The 22,349-nt window shown below is 42.8% G+C and overlaps 1 protein-coding gene across 9 annotated transcripts in view; it reads left to right on the plus strand.

Moving 5' to 3' along the window:
- DISP1 (dispatched RND transporter family member 1) overlaps positions 1-10,789 on the plus strand; it is a 198,935-nt gene extending 188,146 nt beyond the window's left edge. For all 9 annotated transcript variants that reach the window (XM_033851034.2, XM_033851050.2, XM_033851045.2 and 6 more), the window contains 2 exons: positions 1,029-1,126; positions 7,147-10,789. In XM_033851034.2, coding sequence (XP_033706925.1) covers positions 1,029-1,126; positions 7,147-10,758 — 3,710 coding nt within the window. In that variant the 3' untranslated portion in view covers positions 10,759-10,789. The remainder of the gene's footprint in view (positions 1-1,028; positions 1,127-7,146) is intronic.
- The last annotated feature ends 11,560 nt before the right edge of the window (positions 10,790-22,349 follow it).

The raw sequence follows: 22,349 nt of genomic DNA on the forward strand, positions 1-22,349 counted from the left end.
ATCTTGTCAAACCTCAGGGTCTTTATTTGTCTTGAAGACAAGAGTTTACTAAAGAAAACTTCGTGACCCTGAAGTTTTTCATGTAATAAAGCTTTATTCATAAATTTGCAAATTGATTTTCTTTGTCAGCACCATTAGGCATTTTAGATCCTATAAAACGAATCTACTCTGTTTCAGTTGGTTCATATTAATTTTTTTAATGGCTGAGGAAGCAGAAACAGTACTTACTGAGCACCCGTTTTTCAGTACCTCATTTAATTCTCACACCTATTTGGGAAAGTGTTGCTGTCTTTATTTTACAGATGAGGAACCAAACCGAGGCTCAGAAAAGTTGTTAGTTGCCTGAGATCATCCAGCTAGTAGATGACAGAACCTGGTTACACCCAGTTCTAACTCTAAAGACCATGCTCTTTCCAGGATATCACACAGCCTCCCTTATTCAGAAATATATTTTGTATTAGTATAATTTTCAAAATGTTTTTTCTAGAACTCTGAACACTCAACCAGAATGAGGAGTATGTCTGTGATCCTGGCCAGCGTTCTGTGTTTAGTTGGCTGTTTTTAGTGCTTTTAAGCTGATCACTTGCCGTCTTTGCTCTCTAGTTAGCTGCCAAAGAGAACATCCTTATAATCCATTCCTGATACTCCCTGGTGCACCATTCTTTGATTTTATATACCATTGGGGTGATGTGTTGTGAAATGAAGAGGGAGGCGTTCAGTTGATTTTCTGCTGAAAGTTCCTATGGGTTGCTCTTCCTAATTACAGTCTGATCAGAACTAGATATGTTACATAACTTCTACGATTTTTAAGATATAGTGAGTAGACAAAGGCTTTGAGCTAAAGCAATATTCTAGCGTTACTCTTTAAAATTTTTTTACATTTTTCTCCTGGAGTTTAATGAAAGACAGGATTCCCTACTGCTAATGAATTCCCAGGTGGTTTCCCAGTTTGAATTCTTTCTGAACGCGGAGTCTTCTGAAATAAATGAATAATTTATAACCCTTTTTCTTTTTTCTCCTATCACCAGGTGACCGATATTCCAGAGTAGTATTTACTTCAGCTGGAGGGGAGACATTGTGGAATTTACCTGCAATTAAATCAATGTGCAATGTAGATAATTCAAGGGTATGTAAAGTAAAACTGAAATATGTTTAGCACAAATAAGGTTATACTTTCGAAACTCCTTTTACTGCTGACCCTGGTGCCTGATCAGATGAAAGCACTCAAGTGGCTTACCTACCGAGGAGTAAACACCAGCAGAGTGGCTTCGCATTCTTTCGGATCCCAGGATCAAAGTGTCTCTGCTTCCCCACCTTTAAAACAAACCATCTTCCTTAATAAAGAACTCTTTTTCTTTCCCACTCATGTTTTTGTCCATGATAGTCTTTTGTATTATTTCACAGCTTATTTCCTTTCAGGATAATAGTTAAGCCTTTTTTTTCTTCTTCTTTTGTTGTATTTTATCTTCCTAATCTAGTTTCATTGTTCACTCCATTTTCCCCCTGAGGCGATTGTCAGCATCTTAATTATGCAATGAAATGCTCACCTTTCTGGCAATCAATGGGTCCTTTGGGCCGATGACCTCAAAGGAAAATTTAGGGCACAGGCTAGGAAAGGGGACAGCAAAGGGCATAAATACAGTATCTATGGAAATGGCCAAAGTAATCCAATCCAGATTGTTCTGAACTCTAAACACCTTGCTGCTTTACAAGACAGAAAGATGCAAGAAGACAGCACCAGAAAGTGTAGTCACCTACCGAGCTTGGAAGAGCTGTCAATTTCCTGTGTTCAGAGGCAGTTTCTCCAAGTAGAAACTGCTGTCTGATGTCACTAGTGGCCTTGCCCAAGCACAGTAATCAGGTAGAAAAGGAACTCGTGTTCTTAGCATAATTCTAAAATGTAAAATCACTGGTCAGTTGAAAATCTAATCACATGCCCTGCTGAGAGCTAGACTGACAATCCAGTGCAATGACCTGTTCTATCAACAGAGTTTCTTAATGGAACAGGAGGTAGAAAGGACTCTTTGAGATAACCCACAGACCAGCATCTCATTGTGCTGATCTAAGTACGTTCTGAGAACTGAGTGGCTTACCCAGGTCACCTAGTTGGTTGGTCCCAGATCTCCTGACTTTATTCTTCATTCTGAAAGCCTCTTTATATATTTTGAAAATAACTTTTGCATTGATTAGGATATCGGGATTTTCTGTGAGTGACATCTTGTCTCTGTGCAGCTCCAAATAGACCAAAGTCACAAACTATCTATAAACAACCCAAAGTTTCTTCATCAGTGGTCAATTTTTATTTGTCATATTTTCTTCTGTTCTACAGCTATCAGTAGGTTATTTAGAAGCTATGAACATACTTCTTGTTGTGGGTTACAACCCTTCTCATATAGAAAGTTAACTCTAAATTAGTGTGTATGTAGAGCACTTGCTATGTGCAAGGCTTTATGCTGGGTCCTTTACTTCTCTCACGATGGACCTGTGACCTTGGAATAACACCATTTTTTTTTTATTGGAGTAAAATTGCTCTACAATGTTGTGTTAGTTTCTGCTGTACAATGAAGTGAATCAGCTATATGTATACATGTATCCCCTCCCTCTGGGACCTCCCTCCCCCTCTCCCCCACCATCTAGGTCATCACAGAGCACCAAGCTGAGCTCCCTGTGCTATACAGCAGGTTCCCACTAGTTACCTGTTTTGATGCATTTGCAAAATTTAGGCTATCGAAAAGAATCGATATCTGCTTGTCTTGAGTTTTTTTTCCTACTGGGCTCATAATAAGGATTGGATAGCTGTGAGTTCAAGTCTGTAATCCCTGGCAAGAACGTAACAATTTGTGATCCTCTTGTGAAAATTTGAGGAACAGACCCAAGACACGTACATCTGAATGAATGGTCAAGCCAATTGTAGATCTACACCAATAAATGAATAAACAGAATCAAGGCCCCCAAATACTACCTCAAGGAGCATGGTTGTAATTTTAACTTTTTAAATGAAATACTTTTTTGCCAGTTGCAAATGCCCTTGTATTCTAGTCTCAAACTCTGCTATGAACCCAGAATAACATATGTTTCTCATAGAGATAATGTATTCAGTGATATCTTAAATAATAACTATTGGTCAACAGTTCAGATTTCAGACTATTACTGTACTTTTCTGAGTCTCCCAGCTCAAGACCCTTTGAGGATTTTTATTTGTTATGGCGGTTTGAGCAAAATGTGTCCTGAGGCTACTTGGCAGTCTTTCCTTTTTTTCCCCCCTCAAATCCTAGCTATTGTACCTAACCACTTAGTTATTAACAACTATCAAGTTGAATGGGACACACACCAAATGGTACAGAGCAGAAGAGCTTAATTGTTGGTGGGTTGACTCCAGAAAGCATCTGGTAATCAGTGTAATGTCACGAGACCAGGTCTTCCAGTGGCCGCCTGCCTGTGTTGATAATACGTTGAGTTCAAATTCCAGATCCCATTTAAATTACATGCCACTTACACTCGTAGTTCAGATGGGCGCTGGTTTCCAGAGTGAAGAGCTTCTGTTTCTGATGCTCGTCTACCTCCTCACAGAAATGCTTGGGTTTTTTTTTAGACTCTTTCAAAAGGAGCCTCAGTTGACTCCCCTGATCTCCTTCACTACTTTTTTCTGCACTTTGACATTCCTCCGGGACACACTGGCAGAGAGTCATTAATAACAAAGAAGTGTGTGTGTCTCTAATCTTGACTCTGCTGGAAGCCCTTTACCCTATTTCTTAGTCTTTGCATAGTGTAGATGTTGGAGTTCAGAGGAATCAGCTTGTAGAAGGGATTTGGTGACTAAGACCCATTTTACTCGGGTAGCTTTTGTGGACAGCTGGAATGTCCCCCTCACACGCTTACAGGACCCCAGAAATGTGTTTCCTGATGCTTGTTTTAAAGAGAGCTGTGGAGCCCTTGCTTTCTTCCTCTCTAGGCTCCCTTCAACTTTTAGTACATGAGGAACTTGGTCACATGGGAAAGGAGTGTCTAGCAGTTGATTGAACCTGGTATTAAGGGCTTAATTTTCTTCCCTTTTTTCTTCCCTTAGCTTCTTAACATATCTCCAACTTGGCCATTAGTTTTGAAAGTTAAGGTATCATTTAAAACCCTGCTGGTTTCTTCTTTTTCTCTCCTCTTCCTTTACTCTTATTTGAAGCCAACTCCACCCCTGCTACTATCTAACTAGGGAAGTGTGCAAAGACGTGTTATCACCACATAAGCAAAATGATCCCTAAAATTCCTGTTTGTGAACACCTAGAATGAAAAGGGCATTCCTCATAAGAGTTGCAAGAAATTGCTCTCGTTAACTCCATCCTTATTTTTATAAACTTCAAAGATTTTAAAATCATTCCTGTCAATCCCCTTTCCCAAGAATATGGCAAAGATGCAGCTGCCTTCTGCATAAAGATACACCTGCTTGCCAAGCTCCTCAAGCCCCACAATATAAAATATGACTCTGTGTTGAGTTATCTCAGTCCCAGATGACTAAGTTGTGCCGTTATCCCATCGCACTTACAGACCTTGGCACTCTGTCCACAGGTTCACATAGACCCTTACACATAGTATGCTGCTTCTCATGTTGAATTGTAACGGTTTGTTTTCTTGTCTGATTTCCCTGCCTCACTGTGAGCCACTTGAGGGCAGGACCACTTTGCCTTATTTGTCTTGATAGGTGCTCAATAAATATTTTTCCTTCTGGATGGATGGATGGATGGATGGATGGATGGATGGATGGGGACATACTCCCTGAAAGCCTAGACAATCCTTGAGCTCCATTCCTTTAGATTCAGGGCACTGGCATCCAACTCAGGATAAATGTCTTCTCTCTGTCCTTATTTCTTACCCTGTAAAAGAGTCCTCAGAAACTGTTTTCCAAAGGTTGTACATCAGCCATCACCTTTGAATGTGAGGACTGGCCCTCCAGAGGCTCATTAGCATTTATTTTTGATAGCAGCCATCAAAGTAGTATTTGGTCTGTGTTTGTCATGTCCAACTTTTAAATCTTTGGTCAGATACACACATAAAAAACCCCTGCAATTCTTTGAAAGGGTTATTCAAGGACAGAATTGTGTGCTTTCGTTTCCAGTTTTAGCTGGCAACCCTATTTCCTTTATCTTTGGCTTTTGGTTATTTGAGCAAGTACAAATATGGTCCTTCTAGCTGATAGTGGGTTTCGTAATGGATACAGTTCATTTTCTTCCATCTGAAAACTGTCAGACATTGGGGTTGCGTTACCTTTCTTTCAGTTCACCAGGCTGACCCCAGGGACTTGCCTGTTATTCCTTTGTGGGGTAAACCTGGTTATCTGAGAGATGCTATTCCAGGGTTTCCTATTATTTATTAGGTGGTTCAGTTTCCCCTGAGTTAGCACATGTGAATATTTTAACCTAGAAACAATTAAATATTAATTATCCTATTTTATGAAATGTCAAGTAATTATCGCTCTTTAAAAATGAGCTTAAAAATTAAACCTTTGTTAAGATCAACATTATTTTAGTACACTTGTATAATAACCCTTTGACTCATTTTTCTTTACTCCCAATAGAGTATCTTAAAAAAAAACCCAACTTTTTTTTTTTTTTTTTAACACCCAACTTCTTATTATGGAAATTTTCAAACAGAGGCAATAGTAGAATGAATCCCTATGTGCAGGTCACCCAACTTCGGCAATTCACAATACGTGGCCAATCTCCTTTCATCTACACCTTGCCCCTGCAGAATAAGTCCCAGTAACGTGTCTTCATAGCCAAGTTACAAGTAACTTGGTTCTTGGATAAGTCTAAGTTCTAAAGAGGTGAATTGTGCCAGCTTCTCTTCTACTTTGAGAAAATATTTCAACGCATGATTGATAAAGCCAACTTTAATAAAAGGGAAAGGGTGGTTTTAATCTTATTAGAAAAAAAAGAATACTCATGCCCTTCTTGAACTTTGGAGTTTCTTCCCTGGAACAACCTTTGGTAAATAGAGATGAGGGAAAGTGATAGGAGTGGGTCGTCTTTAGCCCTGGCACTTCCGGAGAAGTCTCTGGACAGGCTCAAGAGCAGGGGGGTATTTCTTATTCTCACCCTCAGGGAAGAGGGGCCATTTGTAACTTACAGATTTTTAAGATGATGGGATTGTGCAGGCTTCACTCTAATCTTAGCAATGCCAGCTTTGACATTGGAACAAATTTCAATTTTCTATAACAAGAACAGCCATAAGAAGGAAAGCCTTCTCCAGGAATAGTGTTCTAAATGAAATACTATCCACGTTAAATCCAGAATTGTTCTACTTACTAATACGCAGCAGACCCCTGTTTACCAAAACAGAACATTCCCCAAAAGGGGGAGTTAGCCAACTTGAATAAACTTTGAAAGATGTGGAAGAAATAATTAAATTCCTATTGAAGTATTTTATTACTTGTGTATGTTTATTTAAAATCATATATATGTATATATATATATATATATATATATATATACACACACACATATAATTTTAATTTAGAAACATTTTCCCCCTCTACTCATGTATCAGGAAACAATTTTATTCCAGGTTTTTCATGCGTCTTTGGCATCACTGCTTCTGATATTACCAGAATCACTTTTTTGAGTCTGACCGTTATCTAGAGACTATCATCTTTGCCTCCAAGTTGATTGAAATATAGTACCTTTGTCACCAAAAATTTCACGCTGATTACCAGAAATTTTAGGCAAAGCCACAAATTCGTTTTATATATCAATCGGGCAATTGTTCTCTTAATTAATCCCATAGGTATACGTGCATAAGCTTCACAGCCTATCCACTTTATTGCTTTTTAAAGTGACTTTGAAAAGGCTTGTTTACTAAAGAGGTGTTAATTTTACCTCCTTTTTGAAACCAAACTGGCATTGATTGAAATTGTTTCACACTTGTATGTCATCCCCAAAAAGGAGTTCGTTGTTCAAAATGAAGTAACATAGTGAGCCTTCTGCAGCAGAAGAGAGCAGATTCGGGGGGAAAACTCACCTTGTGTTCAAACTGGTACTTAATTCAGAGGATGATTCTATAACTTCTGTAACTTTCCTGTCCCTCAAGGCCACCGTCATTCAGACCTTTCTGTGAACTGATTTTAAACGTCAGTTCTTCCGCGTGTCTCTGTCTCTGCAGATCAGATCTCATCCCCGGTTTGGTGATCTCTGCCAGAGGACCACGGCTGCTTCCTGCTGCCCCAGCTGGACGCTGGGGAACTACATCGCTATTCTGAACAACAGATCGTCCTGCCAGAAAATCGTCGAGCGAGACGTTTCTCATACCTTGAAGCTACTTCGGACCTGCGCCAAACACTACCAGAACGGCACCCTGGAGCCAGACTGCTGGGACATGGCGGCCCGGAGGAAGGACCAGCTCAAGTGCACCAACGTGCCACGGAAATGTACCAAGTACAACGCTGTGTACCAGATCCTCCACTACTTGGTGGATAAAGACTTTATGGCCCCAAAGACAGCCGACTACACACCCGCTTTAAAGTACAGCATGCTCTTCTCGCCCACAGAGAAAGGGGAGAGTATGATGAACATTTACTTGGACAACTTCGAAAACTGGAACGCTTCTGACGGCGTCACCACCGTCACCGGGATTGAGTTTGGGATCAAACACAGTTTGTTTCAGGATTATCTTCTGATGGATACTGTGTATCCTGCCATCGCCATCGTGATCGTCCTTTCGGTCATGTGTGTCTACACCAAGTCCATGTTTATCACTCTGATGACCATGTTCGCCATCATCAGTTCCTTGATTGTGTCCTATTTTCTCTACCGCGTGGTGTTTAACTTTGAATTTTTCCCTTTTATGAACCTCACCGCGCTCATTATTTTGGTGGGCATTGGAGCGGATGACGCCTTTGTCCTGTGTGATGTCTGGAACTACACCAAATTTGACAAGCCTCACGCGGAAACCTCAGAGACAGTGAGCATCACGCTGCAACACGCCGCCCTCTCCATGTTCGTCACCAGTTTTACCACAGCGGCTGCCTTTTACGCTAACTATGTGAGCAATATCACAGCCATCAGATGCTTTGGGGTATACGCGGGGACAGCTATACTGGTGAATTACGTTCTGATGGTCACCTGGCTGCCGGCCGTGGTTGTCCTGCACGAGCGGTATCTTCTCAATATCTTCAGCTGCTTCAAGAAGCCCCAGCAGCAAATATACGATAACAAAAGCTGCTGGACGGTGGCCTGTCAGAAGTGCCACAAAGTCCTTTTTGCCATTTCGGAAGCGTCTCGAATTTTTTTTGAAAAAGTATTGCCGTGCATCGTCATTAAGTTTCGCTACCTATGGCTGGTCTGGTTCCTGGCCTTAACTGTGGGCGGGGCCTACATCGTCTGCATAAACCCAAAGATGAAGCTGCCCTCTTTGGAGCTGTCCGAGTTCCAGGTGTTCAGGTCGTCCCACCCTTTTGAACGTTACGACGCCGAGTACAAAAAGCTTTTCATGTTCGAGCGCGTCCACCACGGAGAGGAGCTCCACATGCCCATCACGGTCATCTGGGGTGTGTCCCCAGAAGACAATGGCAACCCCCTAAACCCTAAGAGCAAAGGGAAGCTGACCTTAGACAGCGGCTTTAACATCGCCAGCCCAGCTTCCCAGGTCTGGATTTTGCAGTTCTGTCAAAAACTGAGAAATCAGACATTCTTTCACCAGACTGACGAACAGGACTTCACCAGCTGCTTCATCGAGACCTTCAAGCAGTGGATGGAAAACCAGGACTGCGATGAGCCTACCCTGTACCCGTGCTGCAGCCACTGGAGCTTCCCCTATAAGCAAGAGATTTTCGAACTGTGCATCAAGAGAGCCATCATGGAGCTAGAGAGGAGTACGGGCTACCATTTGGACAGCAAAACCCCGGGGCCGAGGTTTGATATCAATGATACCATCAGGGCAGTCGTGCTAGAGTTCCAAAGCACCTACCTCTTCACACTGGCTTATGAAAAGATGCACCAGTTTTATAAAGAGGTGGACTCGTGGATTTCCAACGAGCTGAGTTCTGCACCCGAGGGCCTCAGCCACGGCTGGTTTGTCAGCAATCTGGAGTTCTATGACCTCCAGGACAGCCTCTCCGACGGCACCCTCATCGCCATGGGGCTCTCGGTGGCCGTGGCCTTTAGCGTGATGCTGCTTACAACTTGGAACATCATCATAAGCCTTTATGCCATCATTTCGATCGCCGGAACTATATTTGTCACCGTTGGTTCTCTCGTCCTGCTGGGCTGGGAGCTAAACGTTTTGGAGTCGGTCACTATTTCGGTTGCGGTCGGCCTGTCTGTAGACTTTGCCGTCCATTATGGGGTTGCTTACCGCTTGGCCCCGGACGCCGACCGAGAAGGGAAGGTGATCTTCTCTCTGAGCCGCATGGGCTCTGCCATCGCCATGGCCGCGCTCACCACCTTCGTGGCTGGGGCCATGATGATGCCCTCCACGGTTCTGGCTTACACCCAGCTGGGCACCTTCATGATGCTCATCATGTGTATCAGCTGGGCTTTTGCCACCTTCTTTTTTCAGTGCATGTGCCGGTGCCTTGGGCCGCAGGGCACCTGTGGTCAGATTCCTTTACCCAAAAAACTCCAGTGCAGTGCCTTCTCCCACACCTTGTCGACAAGTCCTGGTGACAAGGGACAAAGCAAGACACACACTGTGAATGCTTATCACTTAGATCCCAGGGGCCAAAAAGCTGAAATGGAGCATGAGTTTTACGAATTAGAACCTCTGGCAGCCCACAGCTGTATGGCCTCCGAGAAGACCACTTACGAAGAGACCCACATCTGCTCTGAATTTTTCAGCAGCCAGGCAAAGAAGTTAGGGATGCCTGTACACACAGCTTACAACAGCGAACTCAACCAAAGCACCAAAAACGAAGCCAGCTCTGCCTTGTTGCAGCCCTGTCTTGAACAGCACACCGTGTGTCACTTCTTCTCTCTGAATCAGAGATGTAGCTGCCCAAATGCCTACCAACCTTTGAAATATGGCCTGCCGTCTTGCCAGCAGATGGGTGACTGCTTGTGCCACCAGTGCGCTCCGACTGCCAGCAGCTTCATGCACGTCCAGAACGGCCTGGCCCCTCTGAAGGCTGCACACCAAGCCCCCGAGGGCTTCGTGCATCCCATCCCACACATCCACCACTGTCCCTGCCTACAGGGCAGAGTGAAACCTCCCGGAATGCAGAATTCTCTGCCCAGGAGTTTTTTCCACCACCCGGGTCAGCACATTCAGGCCCAAGAAAAACTCGGTAAGACCAGCGTACACAGTCTTCAGAGCCTAGAAGAGCAACTTCCAAAGATGGCAGAGATGTCGTCATTGGTCTGCAGAAGCGCTGGAGCTCCACACAAAGCGTGCTGTGCTCCTGAGACGCACCAAAGGGAACTCTGTAAACACAGAGACATCGGGAACGTGGAGGGCAGTGGAGGGGCTGCAAACAAGGACTCCAGTTCCGTGAGTCCGACTGACAAGGCAGAAAGGCAAGTGGAGCCAGGCCTGTCACAGACTGATGTCATCGTAAACTCAGAACACTTGAGTCAGAATGAACCCCAATTCATCTTTAACCATTTAATGGGGGAGGCTGGTTATAGGTCCTGCCCAAACAATCCACAAAATCGTGGCAGGATTGTGAGAGTTAAGTGCAGTTCTGTGGACTGTCAAATACCAAACATTGAAGCCAACGTGCCTGCTGTATTAACACACTCGGAACTTTCTGGCGAAAGTTTGTTAATAAAAACACTTTAATAAATATTGTATTAAACCAATGCCTCAATTGTTCCTTTGAAATGGAAGTAAAATCCATAAGTTTAGAAAGGGAGTCCAAAACTGCAGGAACAAGCATGTTTAAGTTTGTCAAAAACCATGAGATATTTTCAGATTCCGTAAGAACAATCAACAAACTTACTTATCTAATAAGCGTTAGCCATTTGGGATTTTATATTTTCAAAAAGTACAGTTGTTTTTTTACATTTATACCCAGCTTGAAAAGTTATTATCTTTTTCTCTCCACCTTCCCACAGCAATGAGTCAGAGATTTAGAGTTTGAACTATCTAGAACTTTCATTTCTCCCTGGCAGTTGTATTTACCTGATACCCTTATTCTGGTGCCTTTGTTTGTCAGTAATAAGGACTTTTGATGGCTCCAAACAAACACTGATTTTAAGAGAGCTACTTCAGTTGGGCTCCAGTAACTAAACAACATTAAAATTTCTATTTTTAGTGAGGCTTCATTCAGAAATGACTCGCCAAGCATTTAAATAGTGCATTCCACCTGTCTGCACAGGTAGACTTTACATGAAGCCAATGACCCATTTATATCTAAATTGGTATCTTTTGTCCACATTAGCCAAAATGTATAGTTGTTCCATGGTTACATCTATTCACCCAGGAATCATGGGCACCATCTTGTGTCAGGCGACAGTGATGTTAGTGTCACAGAAGGGAAAGCACAGATGAAGAGAGGTGATTACCTGAAATTGTGCTACATTTCTTAAGATAAGTTGCCTCTTGACCAAGAGAGCCCCAGGTCAGATGAGCCCCAGCCCCCTGAAGCAGTCAAAATAGAGGAACTTGTTCTATGCAGGCTTGTTTCCATCTCTGCCCCTCAGGGGATGTGTTCAGACGGCTGCTTTCTCCTGGGTTCAAGTGTCTCAGGATGTGCACGGATGATTTTACTGGGCAACTAACACCTGGAAATGCTGAGCCTGCAGCCAGCATCTTAAATGACACTCATACGTCTTGTATTAGCTCAAGCTCCAGTCCTTGAGCTGTTGGAGCACACTTTCTGGGTAATTCTTCAGATGACATAGCCTCCTTACAGGGTGTCATCTGATACTGTGTGCATTCCTGCCCCAGACAGGGAGAGTTCCACTGCATTCTTCTTCCTTCTGGGAAGTTTTGTCCTCTGAAGAATATTGGAGGGAATATTTCTAAATACAATGTTCTTTCCAAAAGTTATTTTCTAAGGATGGTTTTCCAACTTATATCTGCGTGTTATTCAGGACCTGAAAACAGCTGTCAAGAATTGGGAAGGCGGGCTTCCCTGGTGGTACAGTGGTTAAGAATCCGTCTGCCAATGCAGGGGACACAGGTTCAAGCCCTGGTGGGGGAAGATCGCACATGCCGCAGAGCAACTAAGCCCGTGCACCACAACTACTGAGCCTGTGCTCTAGAGCCTGCGAGCCACAACTACTGAAGCCCATGCGCCTAGAGCCCGAGCTCTACAACAAGAGAAGCCACCGCAATGAGAAGCCCGCGCACCGCAACAAAGAGTAGCCCCCGCTCGCCGCAACTAGAGAAAGCCGCGCACAGCAACAAACACCCAATGCAGCCAAAAAGAAATAATAATAAATAAAATAAATATTAAAAAAAAAGTTGGAAGGGGTCTTGTGATTCATTGACTCCAACCCACCTGCACCAAACCACATTTCCGTTAAGTAGCTTTCCAGCTTTTGCTTGAATACTTCAGTGACAAGAAACTTACTACCTGACTACCCTGGTTGAACTCAACTCTGTTGTCCTGTAGTTTTTCCACACTGTTTCGCCCTCATTCTGTTCTCTGAAGTGAAAACACACATCTTTCATCTCTCTGCCAGATGACATCCCTAAAGAGATTTGAAAACAGTAATCATGTCCTCCCACTAACATCCCCAGTTCACTCAACTGTTCTTCTCATGACCAGGTTTTAAGCATTTCAAACACTGACTGAGCACTTATGGTCTCTGGATAAATAAGGTTATCAAACTCCCTGCCCAAGTGTGGTACCCAAAACAAGACTCCAGTACAACACAGGAAGGAGGACCAGCCCCAGGGAGACAGGATGGTACTTCTGGTAGTTCACTTAGAGATGGAAATAACTTTTGGCTCAAGCCTTACAGCTGCCTCTCATGCAGTTTCAAGGAAACTCAACCCACTAGGTCTCTCCCACACATACTGCTGCTAAGCTGACTCTTCGGACCAGTTCCTTTGTAACCCCGACGTTCGGGATCATATGTGCATCCCTAGTGCACTGAATTCTCTTTTTTTTTTTTTTTTTTTTTGTGGCACGCGGGCCTCTCACTGTTGTGGCCTCTCCCGTTGCGGAGCACAGGCTCTGGAGGCGCAGGCCCAGCGGCCATGGCTCACGGACCCAGCCGCTGCGCGGCATGCGGGATCCTCCCAGACCGGGGCACGAACCCGTGTCCCCTGCATCGGCAGGCGGACTCTCAACCACTGCGCCACCAGGGAAGCCCTTCTTTTTTTAAAAAAAATGGATTTATTGGAGTCTAATTGCTTTACAGTGGTGCGTTAGTTTCTGCTGTATAACAAAGTGAATCAGCTATACATATACATGTATCCCCATATCTCCTCCCTCTTGCATCTCCCTCCCACCCTCCCTATCCCACCCCTCTAGGTGGTCACAAAGCACCGAGCTGACCTCCCTGTGGTGCACTTAATTCTGTTAGAAAAAATCCAAGGAAGAGAAGGGAACACTTGAAAATAGGACTCACAATCCCCAACACTAGATTCTTTGTTTTTCTTCTGAAATGTGTAAACATAAAGTTGGCCAGTGAAAATGTAGTGACCCAAAATTTGTTTGTTTTATTTTTTTTTTTGCTTTTTTTTTTTTTTTTTTTTTACTGAGGATGGACACAGATTGAATTGAAGGGCAAAGGAGACGCAAACTTCTTTCCAGAGAGTCCAACCTGAAAGACTTTCAGGTGAGCTGTCATTTCATTTAGAAAATAAAAACTGGAGTGAAAGGGACCCAGGACGAGGAGAGAAGTCCTTTGTCTTCTACCTTGGGCCACGGTCCTGTGCTGCTCCTGACCTGCTCTGCACCTGCTCTGGTTCCAGGATGCCAGGGGGCCCTGTCTTCCCTCCCACCCCCACCCCTTCTGCTTAATTACCCTCAACCTTGACTGTGGCCGGAACCTTTCCACACTGATTTCATCTACAGACTTTGGACTTTAATTTGACTGTATTTTTCATGCAGGAATTTTCTAGAGAATTTGTTACCTGGGGCTAGAAAGCTTTTTTAAAAATATTATTCCTCATTGCTGGGCAGCAAAGGATCACTATTTCTAGCTCTGTTTCACAAAGACATTTCATCCATTGTCCTAGAGGGACTGCAAAGCAGAGAAGAGGCTAAATTGTAGTAGGGGAAAAGAGTCCTTTCACTGTGAAATATTTGTAACTTGAAGGGTATTTGCTTATGACAAGGATGTTCTTACTCTCTGTTACTGCAGCAGAACACACCTCTGAGGTTCGATTCCATGTTACCAAGTTTGTTCCAGACTTCTTCCTTGCAAGGTCACTTTTTTGCGGGCCTCTCACTGCCGAGGCCTCTCCCGTTGTGGAGCACAGGCTCCAGACGCGCAGGCTCAGCGGCCATGGCTCACGGGCCCAGCTGCTCCGCGGCATGCGGGATCTTCCCGGACCGGGGCACGAACCCGCATCCCCTGCATCGGCAGGCGGACTGCCAACCACTGCACCACCAGGGAAGCCCGCAAGGTCACTTTTTAAATCCCTACTTGATTGAAAAGTGTAATAGGCCAAGAGCACAAAGTTTTTCACAGAGAAGAGCTGTATTGTTTGAAATAAACGATTCAAACCTATTTTTTTCCTTTTTTTTCTTGCAAGATAATATACACAGCCTCATCTGTGTAATATTCATTTCTTGCATATAATTGCTATAAAATGCACATCCTCCTAAAACAACGTCCTTTAAAGTTTGCTAAGCTGTTATTATATTAAATTTCATTACGATAATCTTTGCCCCAGCCTTAATCATTCCCAATTTTAAAACTTTTGCAACGGGTGATTTGAAGAGTAGTTTTACAAATGTGGTCTTACAGGAGATTAGGAAGTGTTCCTCGTTCACATAGTCTCACATGGAAACCATCTCTCTGCCAGGGGTTAGGACGGATTCTGAAGGAAATATGAGGAAACAATGAGTTTGAAAACAGCTGTGTCTTTTCTCTTTAATGAGGAGAGTCATTTTAGAAGAAAAAGTTAAGCCTATGGTAAAAAAAAAAATCCAAAGACTCCATTGGGTTTTTTTCATAAGATTCAGACATAATCATGAAAATAGAAATTTGTTGAATCTCCAGAGGAGATTTTTTTTTTTTAATGCAGAAAGAACTATCGTGTTCAAATACCCTTTATACCCTGGTGGATATTTCCAAAATGTTTACTGGCATTTAGTTTATCTCTAGTTGTTATGTTAAATCTACAGTGTTTTTTTAATAAAACAGCCACTTTCATTAATGTTTAATTTCGTACACTAAGAAGTTTCCTATCTTTGCATTAAATATACAGGAAAAAAAGATAAGTAATGTATATCCATGGTTGATTAGTGGAATCTTGTGCCTTTTGTTCTTAACAATATTTTAACTGCCCTAATTTTGGATTTTTCATGGGAAAAAAGTGTCGTTTCTCTTTTCATCGGCTTTTGAAACCACAGCACGCACACATAAAAACAACTCATTAAGTAACCAAAATCAACACAGTTTCTTTCAACTCCCCTAATCCATCAGTTAGAACATGAACTTGACAACACAAGTGCCAACTAGGACATGGTTTCCTAACTCAGCAGAGCCTAATGGATGTTTGCTGCCCATAAGTCTGACTTACTGAGATTGGGGGCACGAGAGTGCTGTATGAAGTTGGGAGTGGGGCAGGAAATAAAGCAATGATGTTCTGAGTTCAGAAGTCATAGTATAAGAAATGACTCTTCCAACCCTGGACGTTCCACAAGGATTTTCTTTTAGGGAACCTTGGGAACCATATACTTTTAATTTTCAGTAAGAAGGTTTAATTTTCAGTAAGAAGTAAGTCAGTCGCCCAACTCGTTAATAGGAACTCTGTAGAGCACTTGCCCTCTTCTTAGGGGATTTAAGCCACCGTTTGAAATACTGGTCAACACCTCCACCGTTCTCACCTGACACCTAAAATTGGATACATTTCATGATTTTGTGCTTATTATTAAAGACTCTGTGGTATTCCTGACCCTGTGACTATTGTGGTAAAGCTGGAGTTGCATTTGATGTCCTCAAATCTACTGGAATAGCTATACTGTGACATTTACCCATCTAATCATATTTTTTTCCATGTAATTTTCTGTAATGTAATCTACAGCTTCCAAAAAGTGAAGGGTAGATTCTTTGCAGCAAGAGATACTTTTCTTTGGAACCAGGTAAGGCTCTTATAAGAAGAGCTGGTTTTAATTTGCAACAAAGTAACAATCAGGGTAAAATTTGCTCAACCTCTATCCACTAATTGGACATTTTTGATCAATGAAATGGAATTGAGTTTTCCACTATTTAAAGGGGAAAGGATTTGCTACATAAGTCAATAATCTAAACACGATTACAAAGAGCCCGTTCAGCCTGCTTAAGAAAACCAACCTCTAAGAGTTTAAAAACCTACTGTAGTGTTACTGCCTTTGCAACATCACATGATCATTTACAAATATCACTGATTTTAAAAAAACAGGTCCAGTAGGAGTATCTCTAAGCAAAACTTTACCAGATGTTTTCAATACTAGTTGAGAATATCAAATAGCATCTGTTTTTAAATAGTCTTAAATGTGATCTTTGTTGGAGGCTCCCCACTCCCGTGAGAGCCATTGTTCTACCTTGGGAAGCTCTCTGGTCTGCGGGGTGACCTAGTTCTCTGCGTTCTGGCAGCAAGCAAGTGCTTAATTCAATGTAGCCTTAAAAGACGAGATGTGTAAAGCCACAAGCTTTATCGTCCCTCCCGCACAATTTCCTTTCCTGCAGAGATCTGAGGAAAGGCTTTGAGAAACATGCAAATCTCTGGCAACGTCCTCACTCAGACTGAAGTTCACTCATGTTTGTTCTTTTCTACAGTTTGATCTCTTTACCTTCAGTTTTCTGAAGAGTGTATGTGTTATTAGTCGCACATATCAGGTAGGACAGATAGATACTGAATAATCTTGAATTGCTGAATAATTCTTTCACAGATCCCAACTTGAATTTCTTTGCCCTGCCCTGAAAAGGACCCTAGGCTGTGTGTGATTGGTAGGTTCAGTAAATTTCCTTTGATGAGTGACTTCCCGGCCAATCACGACAAATTATACAGCACTTTGGTAAATATCCACACATTGCCATCAGAGAGTAAGCAGAGGTTAGAAAAGCCCATTTTGAGACAAAATTCAATCCTTCCTCTGAATCACTATGATCCAGAAAACTAATTTAGGCACAAATCCTGCCTTGGTAACAAAAACTGCGATTTTTTTTCATCTGTGGGTTGATTCTTTAAAACCACCCTGGGCTGGGAGAACTCATCTTGAGCCCCGTCAGAGATGGAGGGAAGGTTTTATATTCTGTGTTTTGATGTCATATTTGGGTCTTGGGAGACTCCGACTAATCAATCTTTTTAAGCAGTTTGGGCCATTCTGAAGGGAGCTACAGGTAATTAGAGTAGGGAGTCTCTCTGATACCAAGGTTTGCTATCTGCTTCCATCACCTGCTATTATAATTGTCTGATTATCTGTCTCTCCCACTAGACTAAACTCTTGGGATCAGGCACTCTTCAGCACCTTGCTGTGCTGAAGTAACAAAACTTTACTCAAAGTCCATTGCATTCAGGGCACAGCGGAGGGCCTCTGATGATGCAGAACCTCGGACCTCGGCTTTCAAGAAAGCTACAGTCCTTAAAAAGCAAAATTGATGCCCTCCAAGAAAAAGGAATTTGCACAGCAAGTAATTGCACAAGTAAGACTTTTTTTTTTAGTGGGAGATATGAAAAACATTGAAACTAAGATTCAAATAAACTGAAACAGTTTTAGAATCATCCTGATATGAAGCAGCAAAGCCTTAAAACATATCAAGGGATTTGGAGTTTAAAAACCAGAGACTTAGGTTGAAGAGCAAGACGAGCCACTTTTGAATACCTCAGCTTCCCCATCTATAAAGTTGATAATACCTACCTCACAAGGTTGCAAGGATGAAATGAGAGGAGACCTGGTAAAGCCACCACTTATAGACATCACTGTCCCGGGAGTTGTTATGCCCCTCATGTCATTCTGGTCTCATTGGAGCACAACCTGCAAAGACTGAGCAGCCATCCTTGGTGAGCTGATTCTGTGTCACACAGATGCCATCTATATACCTGCCTGCATTGCAACTATTGTGTATATTGTAGAGTATATAAATGTGTGTACATACCTATTTTCAGTATATATATTTGTGCAAATACTTCAGTATAATAAAAACTTTATCCCACTCCAGCCTGTCTCACTATGACCATCATCGTGTTTTAAATAAGCTGTATTTACTTATGTTCCAAAAGTTGTATCAAGGTTTTCATCCACTATATTCTTGGGGTACCACAGAAATATTTTCTACTCCAACTTTATAACCTATATTGTTTAAAGTTATCTTTCATATTATGCTTGTAGAATATTTGTTCATAGTTTGTAACTTACCTTTACATGATCCTCATTTAAATTAATTCAACCTACACTGTGAGGTGTCTGCTAAGTTTTGAATGAATGAATAAGTAAACTGATGGATGGTTGGTTGGATGGATGGATGTGTTACCAAGCCCAAGCTCGTGTTGCTCGCCACACCAGAGGCCAATAAATTGAGAGACGAGTTGTTGGGGCAAGGAATAGTCACTTTATTCGGAAAGTCAGCAGACCAAGAAGATGGTGGACTAGTGTCCCAAAGAACCATCTCGCTCAAGTTAGAATTCAGGCTTCTTTTATACTAAAAGGAGAGGGGGTGTGCCTGGTTGCTGCAAACTCCTTGGTGCGAGACTTCTTTGTTCTTACATCTGTCCACTTGAGTCAGGTCATGATGTTCCTGTAAACCTCCAACAAGAAAATATTATTCCCTTTTCTGCAACTTTTTATCTCTATATGAATGGAAAAGTGTTATACCTTTAGAGGTCAGAGCCTTGAGAATGGGCTATCCTGTGTATTTCAGGCTATAGGCAACACTCTTAACTTGGAGCAAAAGCAATAGAATACAAAGGTTAAAGTAAAAGAAACAGAGCCAATATGGAGTCAGATTTGTTCTTCCCTATTACAGATGGATGGTTGAAGTAGTCTAGACAGATATTTTTGCCCTATTTAATGATGAAATTGAGGTTAAGGGACTTAACTTCATCACTCAACTGATAAGTGCCAAGCTAGGAGTCCAGGGTATTTTCCAGGATATGAACATACCATGATTAAGTCATTTTTAAAAATAATTAATCATTCCTTGATATTATCTTAATTTTAACAGCCTGTATGACCACTCTTATGATGCAATTATTCATTAGCCTGTTAATCTTTATTTAGTTCTTATTCAAGGTAGATACATATTTTTCTAGGTTTTTTTTTTTTTTTTACTATTTATACACGTGAATACTGCCACATAAAATTCGTTTCATATTTATTTTGAGGGGTTGAAAAACAAAACTCAAGATCCACAGTGGTTTTTACTGCAGTGAACTGAACTGAAAATGAAAACTTCAGAAAATGGAAAAACACTATTCACATGTTTCAGAAGATACACTTTATTTTAAAATCTCCTAACATGGAATTTTTACTAAAACAGACTGACTTTTCCTTGACTTGCCTGCCATCCATCGTATAATAGATTCACTCATTTATGCAACAGATCTTGCTGAGATCCTGCACTGAGCCAACTGCTGTCTCAGGAGCGGTACCTGCAGACAATAAGGTCTGTGCTTTCCAAGAGCCCAGAGGAGTAACCAGATCTTTACAAAAGACAAATGACTGCCTGGAGGAAAAAGCAGTTTCATAACACCTGTAACAGATGGAGGATGAATATCTCTATCATACAAATCGAAAAGAAAAGGACCCCCAGTTAAAAAATGGGCAAATGATACAAACAAGCACTTTACAGAAGGAGGAATATAAATGGACAATCTGCTCACTAGATGACTTACCATTTTAACCAATCAGGTTGGCCAGAATTTTAAAGATGGATAAGGTCCACTGTTGGAGAGAATGTGGGGAAAGAGACACTGTTTGGATGAGTGAAAAGCAACATGATATTTTGAAAGGGCAGATTCTGACAATGATTGTGAATGTGTATAGTCTGTGATACAAGAGTCCCATTCTAGGAATCTTTCCTTCAGAAGGGACAGCATGAGTATGATGCAGATGTTCGTGACAAGAATCTGAAACCAACTTAACGTCCACCAATAGACCTCTGGTTAAACAAAACTATGCAATTCTTTGTATTGCCCTTAAGAGATGATGCAGATATTTATAAGCTAACTATGGTATATTGTTAAGTGGGAAAAAAATAAAGAGTTGCGAATAAAGTGTTTAGAATGACATACACAGACCTTTTAGCAGAGGATGCATTTGGGGGGTAGAGTCCAATGTGGGACTAATTATTAATGAAGGAGTAATTTCATGTTATTTATATACTTTTTTCAATATGCTTATAAGTGATTTTAACTTTGTTTTAAATATTTTTAAGATAAGACAATTGGGAAATTCCCTGGCGTCCGGTGGTTAGGACTCCATGCTTTCACTGCCGTAGCCTGGGTTCAATCCCTGGTCAGGGAACTAAGATCCCACAAGCCACAAGGCACAGCCAAAAAAAAAGAAAAAAGAAAAACATTAAATGTCCAAAGCCCTGACATACAAAGAAGATTCTAGTCACCGTGCCCTAGGGGAGTCTTATCTTAAGGAAAAAAACCTGAGATAGATTTTCCGCTGCCCAGAACAATTTAGGAGAGCAGGGCCTGTCTGCTGGGATTAGTGTTGGGCCTGGAGGGGGGATTAAACCACGTGAGGCCAGTCTTGTGTGTAAATGATTCTCTAGATCTCTGTCCTCTTTGGAGTTAGAGGCAGAATTATTTTTGTTTATTTAATGAGCAAAGTTTTGTTAAAACAAAAACAAAGACTGAGACCAGCAATTGAATATTGAGCGGGACAGTTTTATTGTCCAGTAGGGAACCCAGCTCATCAGCTGAGGCTCAGGACAAGAAATGGGGTAGATCTTTTAAGCCAACAGCCTGTGACCTGCCTCTGCCACATTCGGAAAGCAAAGACTGGCGTCGCCAGCTTGCCTAAGGGTGAGCTGGACAGAGGAGACAGAGCCTGCAGTGTCCACCTGGGTCACAGGAATCTGCCTGTGCTGGATCCAGGAGGTGTCAGCCTGGCAGGCCATCTGCTGCTGCCCGGCTCTGCCTGGTGCTGTTACCGAGTCCAAGCTGGTTCTGCTCACCACAGCACAGCCAATAAATTGAGAGACGAGTTGTTCGGACAAGGTATAGTGACTCTATTCAGAAAGCCAGCAGACCAAGAAGATGGTGGACTAGTGTCCCAAAGAACCATCTTACTCAAGTTAGAATTCAGGCTTCTTTGTACTAAAAGGCGAGAGGTTGTGCTTGGTTGTTACAGACTTCTTCGTGCTGGAGTGTGCTGGAATGTGCTGGAATCATTTGCTCTTGCAGCTGTTAGTTCCGAGATCTGGTCACAGTGTTCCCGTAAAGCTTCAACAAGACGATTGCTATTCTCTGTTCTGCAACTTTTTATCTCTATGTGAATGGAAAAGTGCTATGTCTTTAAAGGTCAGAGCCCTGAGAATGGGCTCTCCTGTGTATTTCAGGCTATCGGCAACATTCTTTTACAAAAGGTGCAGAGCCAGCATGACTAAGCCCCAGGCCACAGAGCACAAGGGTCAGAGCTAAGGGAATAGATCCAATATGGAGTCAGGTTTGTTCTTCTCTGTTACGGTGTCAGCTGGCTGGGTGGCCAGTGGGGTTGGTCAGCTTCTTATCTGGGCTGCCGTCAGGTGCAGAGGTAAGGCGGCCCTGGAGGGGGAGAAGGGGCCTGTCTTCTGGGGAGAAGGGGCCTGTCTTCTGCGGAAAGTGATGTGGTTTACTGTGGGTTCATTCTTACAGGATGCCCGGGGCCATGTTGGCCTGGGCCCTTTCTCGCCACTGTCCTGCTTGCTGGTACTTGCCTTGGACCCCCCCGTCCCCTGCTTTCTCACACTGAAGGCCCTGTGGCGCCCACCAGACCCCCTGGGAAAAAGCCCACTGGGAAGCGGCTGCCTGGAGTCGGGCAGGAAACACGCAGGGCGCCAGGAGAGAATGGGCTCCTCTTCCTTATCTATGGGCCGGAGCAGGTTGCGAGGAGTAAACAGGAGGCCGCCCCAGGCCTGGAAATTCCTGAGCCGCTATTTCTTTTTAACTGGAAAGAAGGGATATCCTGACATTGATCAGCGAGATGGGCCCTGCTCGGCATCTTTTCCAGACCCACAAGAGGAAGGGCCGGGACACGGGCTTTGTCCTGTGAACCGAAGGCCAGGACGCTCCCAGGCCAGGCTTGGAGGGACAGCGCAGAGGGAGACCAG

This window comes from Tursiops truncatus, chromosome 1, assembly GCF_011762595.2.
Source record: "Tursiops truncatus isolate mTurTru1 chromosome 1, mTurTru1.mat.Y, whole genome shotgun sequence".
Lineage (NCBI taxonomy): Eukaryota > Metazoa > Chordata > Mammalia > Artiodactyla > Delphinidae > Tursiops > Tursiops truncatus.